The sequence below is a fragment of the Acomys minous genome, assembly GCF_964271855.1.
Source record: "Acomys minous genome assembly, chromosome: 4".
Taxonomy (NCBI): domain Eukaryota; kingdom Metazoa; phylum Chordata; class Mammalia; order Rodentia; family Muridae; genus Acomys; species Acomys minous.
In genome coordinates, this window is record NC_140486.1 from 63564814 (window position 1) to 63580639 (window position 15826).

Sequence of the window (15826 nt, forward strand, 5' to 3'; positions counted from 1 at the left end):
TCATTATTATATTTGTTGAGATGAGTTTTTCTGCAGCCTTGGCTGACCTGGAACTTACTCTGTAGACCAGACTGTCCTTGAACTCAGAGATCCCCCTGCCTCTGCCTCTGCCTCTGCCTCCCAAGTGCTGGGATTAAAGGTGCACACCACCATCCATCCTGGAGAAATTAATTTTTTATTGGTAATGATATCACATTCAAACTTATTTTTCTTTATTTTAGACTTTTTGATCTGGGTAGTTAAGAAATGTATGTGTGTGAGAGAGGGGGGGAGGGGAGAGGAGAGAGAGAGAGAGAGAATGTGTGTGTATTGCTGTATGCTCATGTGGGTGTGCAAGTGTGTGTGCACATGGAGGTTGGAGGAGGAGGTCTTCCTTAGGTGCTCAGGCTTGCACTCACTTGAACTCACACTGTAATGCAGACACAGCCTTGAATTTGTCTCAGCCTTCAGAGTAGCTGGGATTACAGGCCTGTGCCATGAGTCGTGGCTAGAAGATCTCCTCTAAAATTTATATTAATAAGGCAGTGTTGCTGGGTGTGGTGGGGCACGCCTTTAATCCCAACACTCGGGAGACAGAGGCAGGTGGATCTCAGTTAGTTCGAGGCCAGCCAGTGAGTTCAGGACAGCTAAGGCTACACAGAGAAACTCTTGTCGCTAAAAACCAACCAAATAAATAAATAAGGCAGTGTTTTTCATTGAGAGGTGTAATAATTTCCCTGACAATGTGGTTATAAGGTATGTTGGTGGCATCGTCTGGTGAAGCTGAACCTATGGAACAGTTTTCAAAGTTGTCACAAGAACAGCATCGAATTCAGCACAACAGTGATTATTCCTACCCTAAATGGTTTATCCCAAATACACTTAAATATTATGTGCTTTTGCATGATGTAACTTCCGGAGATGAGCAGAGGTAAGTGTTATATTTTATATTTTAATTGTCTTACTTTAAAAAAAAAAAAGAATCAAGTGTGTGTGTGTGTGTGTGTGTGTGTGTACATGTGAGTGTGTGCACAGGAGCACGCACTTGCATGCATATGCATATGTCTCATGGCACACATGTAGAGATCAGAAGATACCTTTTAGGTGTTGATTCTCTTCTTCCACCTTGGGGGCCTGGGGATTGAACTTAGGTTGTTGGTGGCAAATGCTTTTACTTACTGAGCTGTTTTGCTAGCTCCTAAAATGAGTTCTTGTAATATAAACAAAAATAATTTTATGTTTATGCTTTAGAGTTTACTTTGGCATTTGTTTGAAGGTGTAGGTCAAATTAACCTTGTTTTATTTTGTTCTTGATATCTGACTGCCATTTAGGACTTATAATTTATAATCCTGGGGCTGGAGAGATGGCTCAGAGGTTAAAAGCACTGGCTGTTCTTCCCAAGGTCCTGAGTTCAATTCCCAGCAACCACATGATGGCTCACAACCATCTATAATGAGGTCTGGTGCCCTCTTCTGGCCTGCTGGCTCAAATACTATATAAATCATAAGTCTTTTTTTTAAAACTTATAATCCTTATTTTTGAACATAAGTAATCACTGATTGAGATTGGTAATGATATCAGTAGTTGAGATTGAACATACTGTCTACTGTATCCTCAGCACAGTCTACTTTTCAGCAATAACTCCACCCGCTCTCTAATTTCCTATAAAATTAAACTCAGAAACAACAAATACTTCTTTTAGAGTATTCATCTTTACGATTAAAAAAAAAAAGTTCAAAGCTCATTGGATAAAGAGTAATGTAAATTAAAAAGAAAATAGTGTGAGCTGGTTATTAAAATTCCTTTGAGTGAGTTGAACACTGATTTTCTTCTATTGAATAGTTGTAATAAGGATGTCCAATTGGCATTTAAAAATTAGGCCAATGATTCTTAATTTTTAAAATAATTTGTGTGTGTGTGTGTGTGTGTGTGTGTGTGTGTGTGTGTGTTATCTGTGTAATATCAGCATTTGCTTGTGAATAAGTCTTCATATTCTCCAGGTGTCCCCATCTCCCCGTGATAGTCAATTGACTAAAGATACCTATTTAAACTAGACTTGGGACTAGATATGTGTGTAGCTCTGGCATACAGCTTATCCTTTTCTTTCTTTTTTCTTTTTTCTGGCTTGGGTTCAATATCCAGCCTTGGAAGATTTAAAAAATTATAAACAATCAAGCAGACCAAACCCAATGGCACTAGAATTTAATTTCTTATAATTGAGCTATTTGCTTTTTAGGTTGTTACATTTCAATTCATTTTCTCTTATCAACAGTTAGCATAGTAACTAACTCCCTCCCTCCCTCCCTTCCTCCCTCTCTCCCTCTCTCCCTCCTTCCTTTCTTTCTTTTTGAAACACTATTTCATGTAGCCTAAGCTGGGCTCAAACTTGGTATGTAGTCCAAGATGGCATGTATGGTATTTTCAAAATATGGAAAGATTTTTCTTTTTAATCTGAGAAGTAGCTCAAGGCTTCAGCTAATCAAAAATTTCAAGAACAAAGGATAGGTTTGTGCAGTGAGAGCGTCATCTGCTGTGGTATAGTTTTCTTTCCTTTTATCCCTCCCTGTCCTATAAATTTTTTGATGTTGTAATTTTTTTCATCTATTAACAAATGGTTTTAAAAGATTCTCAAATTATGTTTTCTGAATATGAATTCCCACAGTTGACAGGAAGCTGGTATCTGTATGTTCAAAGTAGCTCTGGAAGTAGGCAATCTGCACTATGCATGTGGAGGGCTCCAGATGGTCTGTACTGTAAAGAAACTAATTTTGTTTTCTGTAGTTTGGCCATCAGAATTGCCTGTGCAACAAATTTGATAAGTTTTAATTAAGATCTGAGTTTTTGTTTTACATTTTTATATTCTCTTAATGTTCTGTTTTGCCTTTTGGGGGGTTATTCTTGGGTTATTTGCAGTCTGTTTTCAGGGTTAAGAGCACTTGCCACCTTTGCAGATGACTCAGGGTCAGGTCCCAGCACCCACATGATAGTGCACAACTGCCTGTAATTTAGCCCCAGGGGACCTGACATCTAACACCTTCTTCTGGACTCCTTGGGCTATAGCATGCAGATAGTGCACATCAAATCCATTCAGGTTTATACACACACATTTTAAAAGGCCTAAATAAAATAAAATCTGTTGTGTGTGCTCACTGGATGTCTCAGTGGATAAAGGTTTTTGCTGCTAAGGCTGATGACCTGAGTTCAGTCCACAGAACCCATGTGCTAGAAGGACAGAACCAACTCCTGTAAATGGTCCTCTGATGTTCCCATATGCACTGTGGGATGAGTCATTAGCCTCCACACATAAATGAAAATAGGAAGCTAATATATGGACAAATAAATGAGAAATTAAGGTCTGTCTAAAGTTACTACAAAGTTCTTTCTCTTTTCTTTAGGGCTGAATCAATTTATGAAGAAATGAAACAGAAATATGGAACTCAGGGTTGCTATTTACTTAAAATTAACTCTCGAGCACCGAATCGAGCATCAGATGAACAGATACCAGATCCGTGGAGTCAGTATCTTCAGAAAAATAGTATTCAAAACCAGGTATGTGGGAAAAACCAAACCAGTCCACAAAGGTTGTATTTAAGTTTCTTTCTTTTTTTCCCTCACTTTTAAAAAAATTATTTTTCTTTTTTTACATATACATTTATATTATTACACATACATACAATAAACTACCTACAGCAAGAAGAAGCACGAAACAGGCAGGAATTATGTAAATGTTATATCCATAGTGTTTTGGCTATTGTATTTGGCAACCTTGAAGAAAACATCTTTCCTGTCTTGGTGCGTCTAAAATTCTGAATGTAAATCAATACCTGTCATATCTCATCTTTATCAACTTAAAACATCTATCTAGACCTAAAAACATCTTACCCCTAAACTAAGGTTAACTGTAAAACTAAACTATCTGGTCTTTAACCCCATTAGAGACTTGAGAAGGAATAAAATTCATTACCTGAATATACAGGAATTACAGGTTAGCAGCTTCCAAAGTGAGAAAATGACAGAGACAGTTTATAAGTTTATTTTTAAAAATTTTAGTTTTTTGTTTGTTTATGGGAGTTTTTTGTTTTGTTTTGTTTGACGGGTGGATAGAGACAGAGTCCTTATTCCTGACTGGCTGGAAACTCAAAGAGATCCACCTCAGTATTAGGATTAAAGGTGTGTGTCACTAGGCCTGGCTAGCTTTTTGTTTTCTTTACATATAGGATAGGCAGGCTGTGTGTGAAGTTGCTATGTAGCCCAGGCTGTCTGTTTCCATCTCTGAATCATCCTGCCCCAGCAGGATGCCAACATCCCAGGTGTTGACTTTTGTTGTTGTTGGTTTTTCGAGACAGGGTTTCTCTGTGTAATAGCCCTGCTATCCTGGAACTCTCTTTGTAGACCAGGCTGGCCTCAAACTCACAGCAATCTGCCTGCCTCTGCCTCCCTAGTGCTAGGATTAAAGACGTGCGCCACCATGCCCAGCTTGGTGTTGAAATTTCTGATATGCACTAGCACAGGCCCAAAATATTTTTATTAGTTTTGTAACTGAACATAGTGGTTTTGCAAAGCCAAAGCAAGCATAGCTAAGACATACAAGAGGGAAGAAAGGTGTCTTACATGCAGCAGGCGCAGCAGACAGGGGAGTTATTTCCAAAGCAGCAGCACCCTCGATCAGAGGAATCATGAGGATTTCATCTGGGGGCCATTCCTAAACATTCTCTGTTGTGTTTCTTCCCAAGCATGCTTAGTTTAACTCATAACTTAAAGGACAGACAAATGTGTTGTTGGACATGCGCACCTCAGATCATGGAGCACACGAAAAGGCTAAAGTGACAGATAGAAATGTTTCTGGTCACTCTCATCTTACACTTTAAAGTTTGAACTGAAAATAAAGGCGAGGCTACTGTGAAGGCACATCAACATAAGAGGCTGGCCCCTAAAGGTACCGCCTTGCACGGTGGCTAGCTAAGACAACAAGTACTAATGTGATGAGTTTTGATCCGTTAGTGTGAGCTCTTAAATAAAATGGTTCAAAAGTGGTTTTTAATCAGGTACAGCACCTGGGGGTATATGAGAGCTATGTTTTCCAAAAGTGAATTACATACTGAATCAGTTACTTTCTGTTGCTTGATAAACACCATGAAGAAAGGGTTTATTTCACCTTACAGTTTCTGAGAAATGAAGTCCATCATGCTGGGTAAAGCATGGAAGCAGGAGTCAGAGGCTGACCTGGTAGTCAGAAAGCAGAGAGATCACTTTTTGTCTACACAAAGTAAACAGAACAAGCAGGAAATGGCTTGAGGCTATAAACCCTCAAAAGCTGGCCCAAGTGATATTTTTTCCTCCAGTAAAACCTCAGCCTCATAAAGGCATGTAGAGATCGACATTTGGATTCATCTATTAAATTAAGCAAGAATGCACTCAGGAGGCAGAGGCAGGTGGATTTCTATAAATTCAAAGCCAGACTGGCGTGTGCAGTAAGACCCTACCTCAGCCCCATCCTATATCCCCCAAACTAACAATGTTGTTGGTTTGTCCTTTATTATTTTCCCTCTGCTGGGGTTGTCTTCCTACGTTCTCACTTTCTTAATGGGTGGATTTTGCTCCTGTCATTTGGTCTCTGTTCTTGATTTTTTGACGTGTTATTTCTTCCTTCCTTGTTAGTTTCTTGAGTTTTAAGCTAGTGTTGGTTATTTGTTGGTTGAAGTGGATAGTTGTAAAGTGTCTTTCACATAATCAAGTAACACTGTGTGCAACTTGGTAGAGTGAATGCCAAGAGTCTTTGGTTTATTTGATTAGTAAAGATTTGACTTTTTTAGCTTGGCAGTGGAGGTGCACACCTTTAATCCTAGCACTCAGGAGGCAGAGGCAGGTGGATCTCTAAGTTTGAGGCCAGCCTGGTGTACAGAGTGGGTTCTAGGACAGCCAGGCTGTCTTGAAAAAACAAACAAACAAACAACAAGAAGATTTGATTCTTTCATTTAAAAGGAGGATTTTTCTTTTTTTTCTTAATATTTTTATTTATTTATTAATTATGGATATTGTGCTCTGCTTGCATGTACACCTGCAGGTCAGAAGAGGGCATTAGGTCACATATGTGAGCTACCATGTGGTTGCTGGGAATTGAACTCAGAACCTCTGGAAGAGCAGGCAGTGCTGTTAACCTCTGAGCCCCTAAAAGGAAGATTTTTCAAATAAATGGAAATTTTATTTTATATAGCTACACTACTTTATTTGCTCTTTATGTGATATTTAAAAATCATTTAAAAAGTTTATAAACTATTGATCTAATAGAAATGTTAGTTAAAATTTTTATTTTCCATATCTTTCTGTCACGTAGAATTTTTAATCTGGGCATGGTATTTAATATTTTACTCATTTATTTTTTAAGATTTATTGATATAATGATTTTACTAATAAAATGTGAATGTTGTCAAGCATTGGAAACCCTAAAACTGCAGCATAGGTAGTTAAGAACCACTTGATGTGGGTGTTGGGAACTGAACCTGCTTCCTCTATAAGAGCACTAAGTGTTCTTAACACTAAGTCATCTCTCCAGCCCATTTTACTCATTTTAATATTGAAATAAATGGAAGGATAGAAAGGATGGGATAACAATTGAGATGTAATATGAATGAATTAATAAATAAATAAATTAAAAAAATAATGCTGGATTTGTTTCATATTATGCTGGGCAGAGGACTTTAGACGTAAAGGAACCCAAACTAACTGGATGCAAAACAACTTTTGTTTTGTTTTGCTTTTTTAATGATCATGTCATGGAGTAGTGCTGTAGGCTCAGGGGTGACCTGAGAATTCAGTACCTTTATAGAGCTGAGCTCTGTGCTGGGTACTTCTCACAGCCCTTCCTGTTAGCCTAATGTCTGTGAGCTGGGGATTTTGTTTTGTTTTTGTTTTTCAAGACAGGGTTTCTCTGTGTAGCCCTGGCTGCCCTGGACTCACTTTGTAGACCAGGCTGCCCTCGAACTCACAGAGATCCACCTGCCTCTGCCTCCCGAGTGCTGGGATTAAAGGTATGCACCACCACGCCCAGCAACCTGGGAGATTTTGAGGTTGTTCTTTTTTCCTCCTGCCTTACTCTTTTATACTTTTCCTTTGCCATTACGTTTTTAGGATTCATGGCCATATTTATGTACCCATGTAACTATCTGCATGAATATTAAGATACATTTGAGATGGACGTCATTTGAATGTAGAAGAATTAGCATAGTTCAACTGAGTATGAAAAAAGATTAAAACACAGCATTATGGATCATTATGGAATAGATAGCCAGAAGAGAAGAGTAGTGCTTTAGCAAGTCCATGAAGCCACATTCAGCAGGAGAGGCATAGGTATTACTATATTTGGCAGTATTTAAATATGACTAATTTTATTGCTAATGCTTTGCATTTTATTTTGCTAGGAATCATATGAAGATGGCCCTTGTACTCTGCCCTCCAGTAAGAATTCTGATAGTAACTTGCTTTCATTGGATGGACTAGATAACGAAGTTAAAGGTCTTGTTATACTTTCTCTAAGTTCTCTTTTGGCTGAAAGTATTTATTGTTATTAAAGCTCTCTTGCTGGGTGGTGGTGGTGCACACCTTTAATCCAAGCACTTGGGAGGTAGAGGCAGGCTGGTCTCTTTGAGACCAGGCTAACCTGGCCTACAAAGCTAGAGAGCTATTTCCGAGACAGCCAGGGCTACACAAGGAAACCCTGTATCAAAAAACAAAACAAAAACAAACAAAAGAATGGATAAATGTTCAACACCACACCTTTCAGTGCTGGTGATTGAGTTTAGGGCTTTGCAGATACTAGTTAAATACTCTATCCCTGACATATCCCCAGCACCTTTTCTTTAAAAAATTAAAAAAGGATTTATTTTAAGTTGTGTGTGTTTCTGGCTCTGCCAGAGGAGACCATAAGCATGAGATCTTCTTACAGCTAGAGTTACATACAGTAGTGTGAGCAGCCTGATGTGGTGGGGGGAACTGAATTCAGGTTATCTGCAAGAGCAGTTCATGGCCCTAACTACTGAACCATCTTTCCAGCCCTCACCCTTTCCTTCTTTAAATTTTAAGATGAAGTCTTGACTAAGTTATCAGACTATGTTTTAAATTGGTTTTTTTTTTTTTGCCTCAGTTTCATAAGCAGCTGGAATTTCAGGCATCTCTATGTATAGCATAAGCTGTCCTTGAATTTAAAATTCTCTTTCTCTACCTCCCAGGTACTGGGAGATAGGCATGTGCCAGCATACCTGGCTCAGATGTTAAGAGTTTTTCCTCACTTTATGAAGTCCTTTGAATTCCGGTTTTTGTTGCTGTTGTTTACATTCAAAACTTTGTGTTATAAGAATAGTAGGCCAGAGCCAGGCATGGTGACATACATCTTTAATCCCAGCGCTTGGTTGGGGCAGGGCGGTAGAGAAAGACAGATCGATGTAAGTGCTGGGCTACAAAGCAAGTCCAGGACAGCCAAAGCTACATACACAGAGAAACCCTGTCGGGGTGGGCAGAATAGTAGATCCCTAGGGCTAGAGAGAGAGCTCAGTGTTTTGTTTTTTCTTCTATTCCAGAGGACCTTGATTTAGATCTCAGTGCCCACGCCAAATTATTTACAACTGTTTTAACTCCAGCTCTAGGGTAACCTAATGCCCTCTGCTGGCCCTGTGGGCTTCATGTACACTCAAATAAATGAAACATTTAAAAATGGTCATGCTGGTTCAATCAAACTACTAATATCACATTAAAAAGAGAACAGTGTTATTAGGTTTTTCTTTCAGAAAGCCAGGGAAATGTAATATACAGCATAATTTCCCAAATTCATATGATTTTTTAGTACTATATTCCTATATTTTAAACTATAGTTTTGGTAATGATAGCTCTAAAATTTATTTGGTTTTGTTATGTTGGTCTTACTGTGTAGCTCAGCATGGTCTGGAACTCACTGTCTACCTTTGAACTTGAGATCCATTTGTCTCAGCTATCCAGGTGTTGGGATTGTAGGCATGTGCCACTGTGTGCAACTGTTGTAATTTTTTCTATCTCAGCTATGATATTTAACAACAATCCATTGTATAAGATAGCCTGTTTTCCGGACCCTCCTTGCATCAGGAGCTATTACTCTGCCTTTCAATAAAACCTTATTTGTCCTCCAAAAATAAGGTGGTTCAACGTAGTATTATAAAACTGAGTTGCCTAGAGTCTTGTGTAGAGGCAACAGTTATTTACTCAAGTGCTGCCTTAGTTTAATTAAAAACCTTTATTACACACATTTAATTGTGTGTGTACAAGCATGTGCATATGGGCTCAGTGTCATGTATGTGGAGGTCAGTGAACAACTTGTAGGGAGTTGATTCTTTCTGTTCATGTGTGGAGTCCAGGGATCAAACTCAGTTTTCAGAGAGCTTTCCCTGAATCATCTCACCAATTCAAGCCTTTAACTTAATTTAAGGTGGGAAAATGTTAATGGTATTTTATCTCAGTACATACAGAGAGAAGGGCTTCGGCATCTTTTCCTTTAATGCTGTAGTAGTTTTGTTAAGTTTTCCATTGCGTTCTGAGAGTAAAAGAGAGTTTTGTTTTTCAGTAGATGGCTTACCAAATAACTTCAGAGTTCATCCACTTCAATTAGACCAGTGCGGTGACCCTCTTAATACCGATGACTCAGATCATGCAAAATCTGCTTCTTCAGTACACGAAACAAAGAAAGTAGTTACTGGAGTGATTCGTGGTGCTTGTTTAACACTTACTGATCATGATAGAATCCGACAGTTTATACAAGAGTTTACATTCCGTGGCCTTTTGCCACATATAGAAAAAACAATTCGGCAGTTAAATGATCAGGTAAGACTTAAGTTTTTGGGGTTAATAATCTTCAAATTAAGTCTGAGTGTAAAACTGTTAAAAGTTTTGTTTTGGGGTTAGAGAGATGTCTCAGAGGTTACTAGCATTGACTGCTCTTCCAGAGGTCCTGAGTTCGATCCCAAGGAACCACATGGTGGCTCATAACCATCTATAATGAGATCTGGTGCCATCTTCTAGCCTGCAGGTGTACATGCAGGCAGAGTACTGTATACATAATAATAAATAAATCTTTAAAAAAAGTTTTGTTTTGCAATAAGTTGTGAAGTTGTGAAAACTAACTGAAATTAGTATCAGTGGTAAAGTTCTTTTCATTTTCATTTGCAACTTTTTCAGTTTATTAGGTTATTTTCTTAAGATTATTTGTCGATTTTAATTTTATATGTATAAATGTTTTGCCCATATGTATGTATGTACACATTATTTTTTGTACTTGGTGACCACAGAGGACAGAAGAGGGCATTGGCTGCCCTGGAGCTGGAGTAACAGATAGTTGTGAGACACCATGCAGGTGCAAGGAAGTGAACTTCTGTTCTCTGCGAGAACAGCTGTGGTTTTTGTTGTTGTTGTTGTTGTTTTGTTTTGTTTTTTGGTTTTTTGAGACAGAGTTTCTCTGTATAGCCTTGATTATCCTGGGCTCGCCTTGTAGACCAGGCTGGCCTTGAACTCACAGTGATCCCCTCCTGCCCTGCCTCCCGCCCAGCCAGTATTCTTAACCACGAAGCCATCTCTACAGCCTATATTCGACATTTAAAAAACAATCTGTTAGGCTGGAGAGATGGCTCAGAGGTTAAGAGCACTGCCTGTTCTTCCAAAGGTCCTGAGTTCAGTTCCCAGCAACCACATGGTGGCTCACAACCTTCTATAATGAGATCTGGTGCCCTCTTCTGGCATGCAGGCAGAGCACTGTGTACATAGTAAATAAATAGATAAATGATAGATAAATAAATAAATCTTAAACAAAAAACTGTTCTTGGTTTTATTTTATGTGTATGAGTGTTTTTCCTGTGTAATTATTTGTATCGCATGCATGCCTGGTCCCTCTGGAACCCAGAAGAGGGTGTTGGATTCCCCGGAACTGGAGATGCAGTTAGTTGTGAGGGCCAATGTGCTGCTGAGAGCCGAACGCAGGTCCTCTGCAGGAGCAACAAGTGCTGCTAGCTACCGAGCCATTTCCGCAGCCCCTAGATATCTTTAACATACTGTTACTGAAATGACTGTTTACAGAGCTAGGTGTGGTGCTGTATGCCTTTAATCCCAGCACTAGGAGCAGGGCAGGCAGCCTGGTTTACAAAACAAGTGAGTCCAAGACCCTTTCCTGAAAAAAAATAAATTGTTTATTCATTAGTTAAGCTTAAATTTTTTAATAGAAAATATTTCAAGCCTTTATGTATGTCAATCTGTTAATTTTTTTTCTAGCTAATATCAAGGAAAGGTTTGAGTCGATCTCTGTTTTCTGCCACTAAGAAATGGTTTAGTGGCAGTAAAGTTCCAGAAAAGAGCATTAACGAGCTGAAGAATACATCTGGGTTGTTGTGAGTAAAATGTCACAGTACTTAACTCTTTGTGTTTAACTTTGTGTGTTTGACCACAAAAATGTGATTACCTTTTTAGTTTCTTATTTTCATATTGGTCAAAACTCAGATATCTAAGAAAGACACTAATTAAATTCTGATTTAAAAAACAATTCTTGCCGGGCGTGGTGGTGCATTATCCAAGCACTCGGGAGGCAGAGGCAGGTGGATCTCTATGAGTTCAAGGCCAGCCTGGTCTACAAAGTGAGTCCAGGACAGCCAAGGCTACACTAAAGAAACCCTGTCTCGAAAAACCAAAAACCAACAACAAAAAAAATTCTTACTAGACTTTTAAATTAATTTATTTTTTGAGATGGAGTCTGACTTTGAACCCAGGCTGGCTTGGGACTTGTAATAATCCTATTTAAGTGTCCCAAGTCCTGGGCTTTCTGGTGTGAAATACTGCCATTCGCTTAATTGGACATTGGAAAATAAATCCTTCAGCCGAAACAGCAAGGATTTTTGCTGTTGCTCTTAGTTGCTCACTCACGGTAACTGTCACTGAAGACTCCATGTGATTTGATTTCAGAACCCTGAGGAAGCGGACTGGAAGTGATGAGGACAGTTTACTCCCTGGTGGTTAGCTTTCTTAATGCCAGAAAGTCACCAGTGGTCCTAGTGTCACAGTAGCCATCTGCCAGGCCACCGCACTGCTCCAATAGTGGCATCAAGGTTACATGTGTAATTAATTGCTTTTAGGTTGGATTTGAGGCTTGACCAGGATGTATTCATGCCCGATACGGTAGTCAACAGCCCATGCCTAGAGCAGCGATAAGCAAAAACAAACAAAGCTCAAATAACTCACAATGTCATTTTATTTTGAACCTGTTTCTCTGTTAATAAGATGATGGAGTTTGATTGGGTACTCAGTACTGGCCCTTTTTGTCTAAAATGCTTTGCTGAATTGCCCCACTCATCCTTCAACTTGGCGCTCTCCTGCTTTAGGCGCTCTCCCAAGCATTAGTGTGTCACCGTGCTGGGCTCCTTGGCCTGATGTTCTAAGACAAAGAATATATTTAGCAAATTTTGTTTCTTTAAAAAAAAATCTTGCTTTAGCTGGGCATGGTGGCGCATGTCTTTAATCCCAGCACTGGGGAGGCAGAGGCAGGCAGATCTTTGCTAGTTCGAGGCCAGCCTGGTCTACAAAGCGAGTCCAGGACAGAAAAACTTGGCCTTGAAAAACAAACAAACAAATCTTTTTTAATGACTGTGTGTGTGTGTGTGTGTGTTATATAAATAAGTTACCTGGTACTAACCAGTTATTTACTTTATAACTTGTCCAAGGGGCAAATGTTTGTCTGCAAGTGAAAAGTTTGCAGGGCTATAACTTAAACATATAATTAACTTTTGACTTCAAATAGTTTTGAAAATTGACATGCTTCCTTGAAGGTAGATTGTATAAAACAGATCAAATTCGTGTTCTGGATAGTTGAATAACTTACTATACATTTTATGTGTAATGGTGTGATGTACCACAAATGATAAATTATTTCTTATGTCCTAGGTATCCTCCAGAAGCACCTGAGCTTCAGATCAGGAAAATGGCTGACTTGTGCTTTTTGGTGCAACATTATGATCTGGCTTACAGTTGCTATCACACTGCAAAGAAGGATTTTCTTAATGATCAAGCAATGCTTTATGCAGCTGGTGCCTTGGTTGGTCCTGTTCATTCGTATATTTTGTGCTGCTAGGAATCAAGCGCAGGACCTTGCATGGGCTAGGCACTTGTCTGTGTCTTGTTGAGCTATATCCCTAAACCTTTGGTGCATTTTAGAAAATTAGTGTTGATTGTCAGTACTTGTGGATATGGACTTCCTCTCCAGAGAAGTGTCTGCTGTCTTCTTCCTCTTTGTACAGTTCTTGGGTCAAAGCAGACTTCTCTTCCCCTTCCACCCTCATGTTAGGAGCTCCTCTTCATCTCTGTCCACTGGGAGGAAGCATTCAGTATTTACATCGTATCCTTTAGCCGTGCAAAGCTGGCCATCAAGTTATGTAGGGCATCTTCCAAGTTACCAGTTGATGGTGTTGTTCGTGCTTTGATTACACAGATGAGTAGGCTTCAGGAGGACTGTTCCAAAACTGTTCCTCTCAGATTTATTGCTTTTACAATAGCTCTTATAAATTACAAGTATCTTCAGTTATAAATGTATAATGCTATGATAAATACACCTCATTTTCTGCACTAAACTCTTCTCCATATAGCTGCTACTAGATGCTGCAATATTTATCAAATATAGATAAAAATGGGAAAATTGTAGAGCCATAAAGCATAGGTTTTGTTTTTGTTTAAATGTATAACAATAGACTGAATATATGATGGCATTCCAATAAAATTATAGCTTAAGTTGGGTGGTGGTAGTACACATCTTTAATCCTAGCACTTAGGCAGAGGCAGGAGGATCTCTTGAGTTCAAGCCAGCCTAGTCTACAGGACAGCCAAGGCTATACAGAGAAACCCTATCTTAAAAAACAAAACAAAATTATTTCTTAAAATGTTCTCAGCTGGGCGTGGTGGTACACGCCTATAATCCCAGTGCTCAGGAGGCAGAGGCAGGTGGATCTCTGTGAGTTTGAGGCCAGTCTGGTCTATAAAGTGAGTCCAGTACAGCCAAGGCTACACAGAGAAACCCTGTCTTGAAAAACCAAAACTTAAACCAAACAAAACAACAATAACAACAAAAACCAAAAACCTCACTTACTGATATTATAGTCATTTTGCTTTATATAAGCATATTCTGATGTCTATACAACAAAATCACCTCACAACAAAAATTTCAGTTTTACCTTTGTTGTGGACGTGAAGGATATTCCTTTATCATGTATGACTCTTGTGTTCTCATTTTTTTTTTTAAGACAGGATCTCTGTGTAGCCTGCCTAGCCTAGAATTTACTGTGTAGACCAGGCTAGACTTCAAAATGCTGAGATTAGCAGTGGCCATCATACCCAGCAAAGACCAGAATTTTAAGTCAAAACAAAACAAATTATGGTTTTGACTGAATTAAACTCTGTAATTTATACTTATGTATTCTGAGACCTCCAGTATTTAGCTTTACTGAGCGTTAGCTATGAGAATGCTTTTCCTGAAATACTGGTGAGGTTTTTTTTCCTTCTTCTTCCTCTTTAGGAAATGGCAGCAGTGTCAGCCTTTCTTCAGCCAGGAGCTCCGAGGCCATATCCTGCTCATTACATGGACACAGCAATTCAGACATACAGGGATATCTGCAAGTAGGTGCCTATAATATTAGATTTTGCCTATTTTGAGACAGATTTGATTTAAGTAGTTCTTTGCTTTTCATGCCTTAGATTCTCAAATGAAGTTAATTTAGAGACAAATTAAAGTGAAAAATGGTGCTTCTCTTTTCAGTTCCCAGCTGGGTTGCATTTGTGGATGACAAGTAGATATATGTAGTGTTGAGGTACTGTACTACATTGGGGATAAGTTTTGTTTTGTGGCTTTTTCCTACAGAAATTAGCCATTTTGAATGTTTCTTGGTAATTAGGCAGAAGCATGAAAAATCTCATAATACAGACTCAGGGAGAAATGAGAGTAGTGAGTCCTGTTGTTAGGACAGGGAGGCTGACTGCGCCAGAGCTTATGAGGAGGAGGCTCCTGGGTGTTCAGTAGGTTTACACTCAGTGTGGCCAAGGGTTTACAGCCATGGAGACTGTTCTAGAATTGTGCGTTACACGAATAGGACAGTTTATGTATATGGAAAATATTGAAGGATAGATTTCGAAAGGATAGGAGATAAATTTATGTTAGTAGCCTTAACTGTCATTTCTTCTTTTTAAGCTGGTATTAAAGCTTACATTGTAGTGAATGAAAATTACTGTATATTTGAGTAGACATTCATCATTATAAAAGCAGTTTTTTACTAAGTTAATCAGACGGCTAGATTGAACAAGAATTTTACCGACTGGTTTACATGCCTTGCACCCTAGTGTTTCTGTCATAGAATGGATGCATTGGAAGACAGCAGTAGAAGTATAATTTTGAGCCTCCTATCATTCATTTAGAGGTAATAGTAATAGCAGTGCTTACAAAAAACCCAGCATTCAGAGGACTGGCAAGATACCAGTGGCTAAAGGTGGTTGCTCTTAACCCTCACTACTTGATACCTGGGACCCCGTGATAGAAGGAGAGACTTGACTCCTGAAAGTTGTCCTGACTTCCACATGAGTGCTGTATGACAAGTGTGTTTGTGCCTCCACATGTACATATACACAAATAAATGTATATAATGCAAGTAAAATAATTTATTAAAAATGTAACAGTTTAGAGGGAGGGGCTGGGATCAGGCTTAAATTTAAAGTGATTAAATTAATTAATTAACTAATTAATTAATTAATGGGAAAAAGTTAACAGATTATAGAAATTAGGAACCTGAGATATGTGGTGAACATTACAAG

The 15826-nt window shown here is 38.8% G+C and overlaps 1 protein-coding gene across 4 annotated transcripts in view; it reads left to right on the forward strand.

The window, feature by feature from the left end:
* TRAPPC8 (trafficking protein particle complex subunit 8) overlaps nucleotides 1–15826 on the forward strand; it is an 88155-nt gene that overhangs the window by 25654 nt on the left and 46675 nt on the right. For 2 of the 4 annotated variants that reach the window (XM_084780440.1, XM_084780442.1), the window contains exons 4-10: nucleotides 736–910; nucleotides 3376–3529; nucleotides 7399–7492; nucleotides 9567–9823; nucleotides 11261–11376; nucleotides 12920–13070; nucleotides 14541–14641. In XM_084780440.1, coding sequence (XP_084636566.1) covers nucleotides 736–910; nucleotides 3376–3529; nucleotides 7399–7492; nucleotides 9567–9823; nucleotides 11261–11376; nucleotides 12920–13070; nucleotides 14541–14641 — 1048 coding nt within the window. The remainder of the gene's footprint in view (nucleotides 1–735; nucleotides 911–3375; nucleotides 3530–7398; nucleotides 7493–9566; nucleotides 9824–11260; nucleotides 11377–12919; nucleotides 13071–14540; nucleotides 14642–15826) is intronic. The other 2 variants (XM_084780443.1, XM_084780441.1) reach the window with 2 other exon arrangements.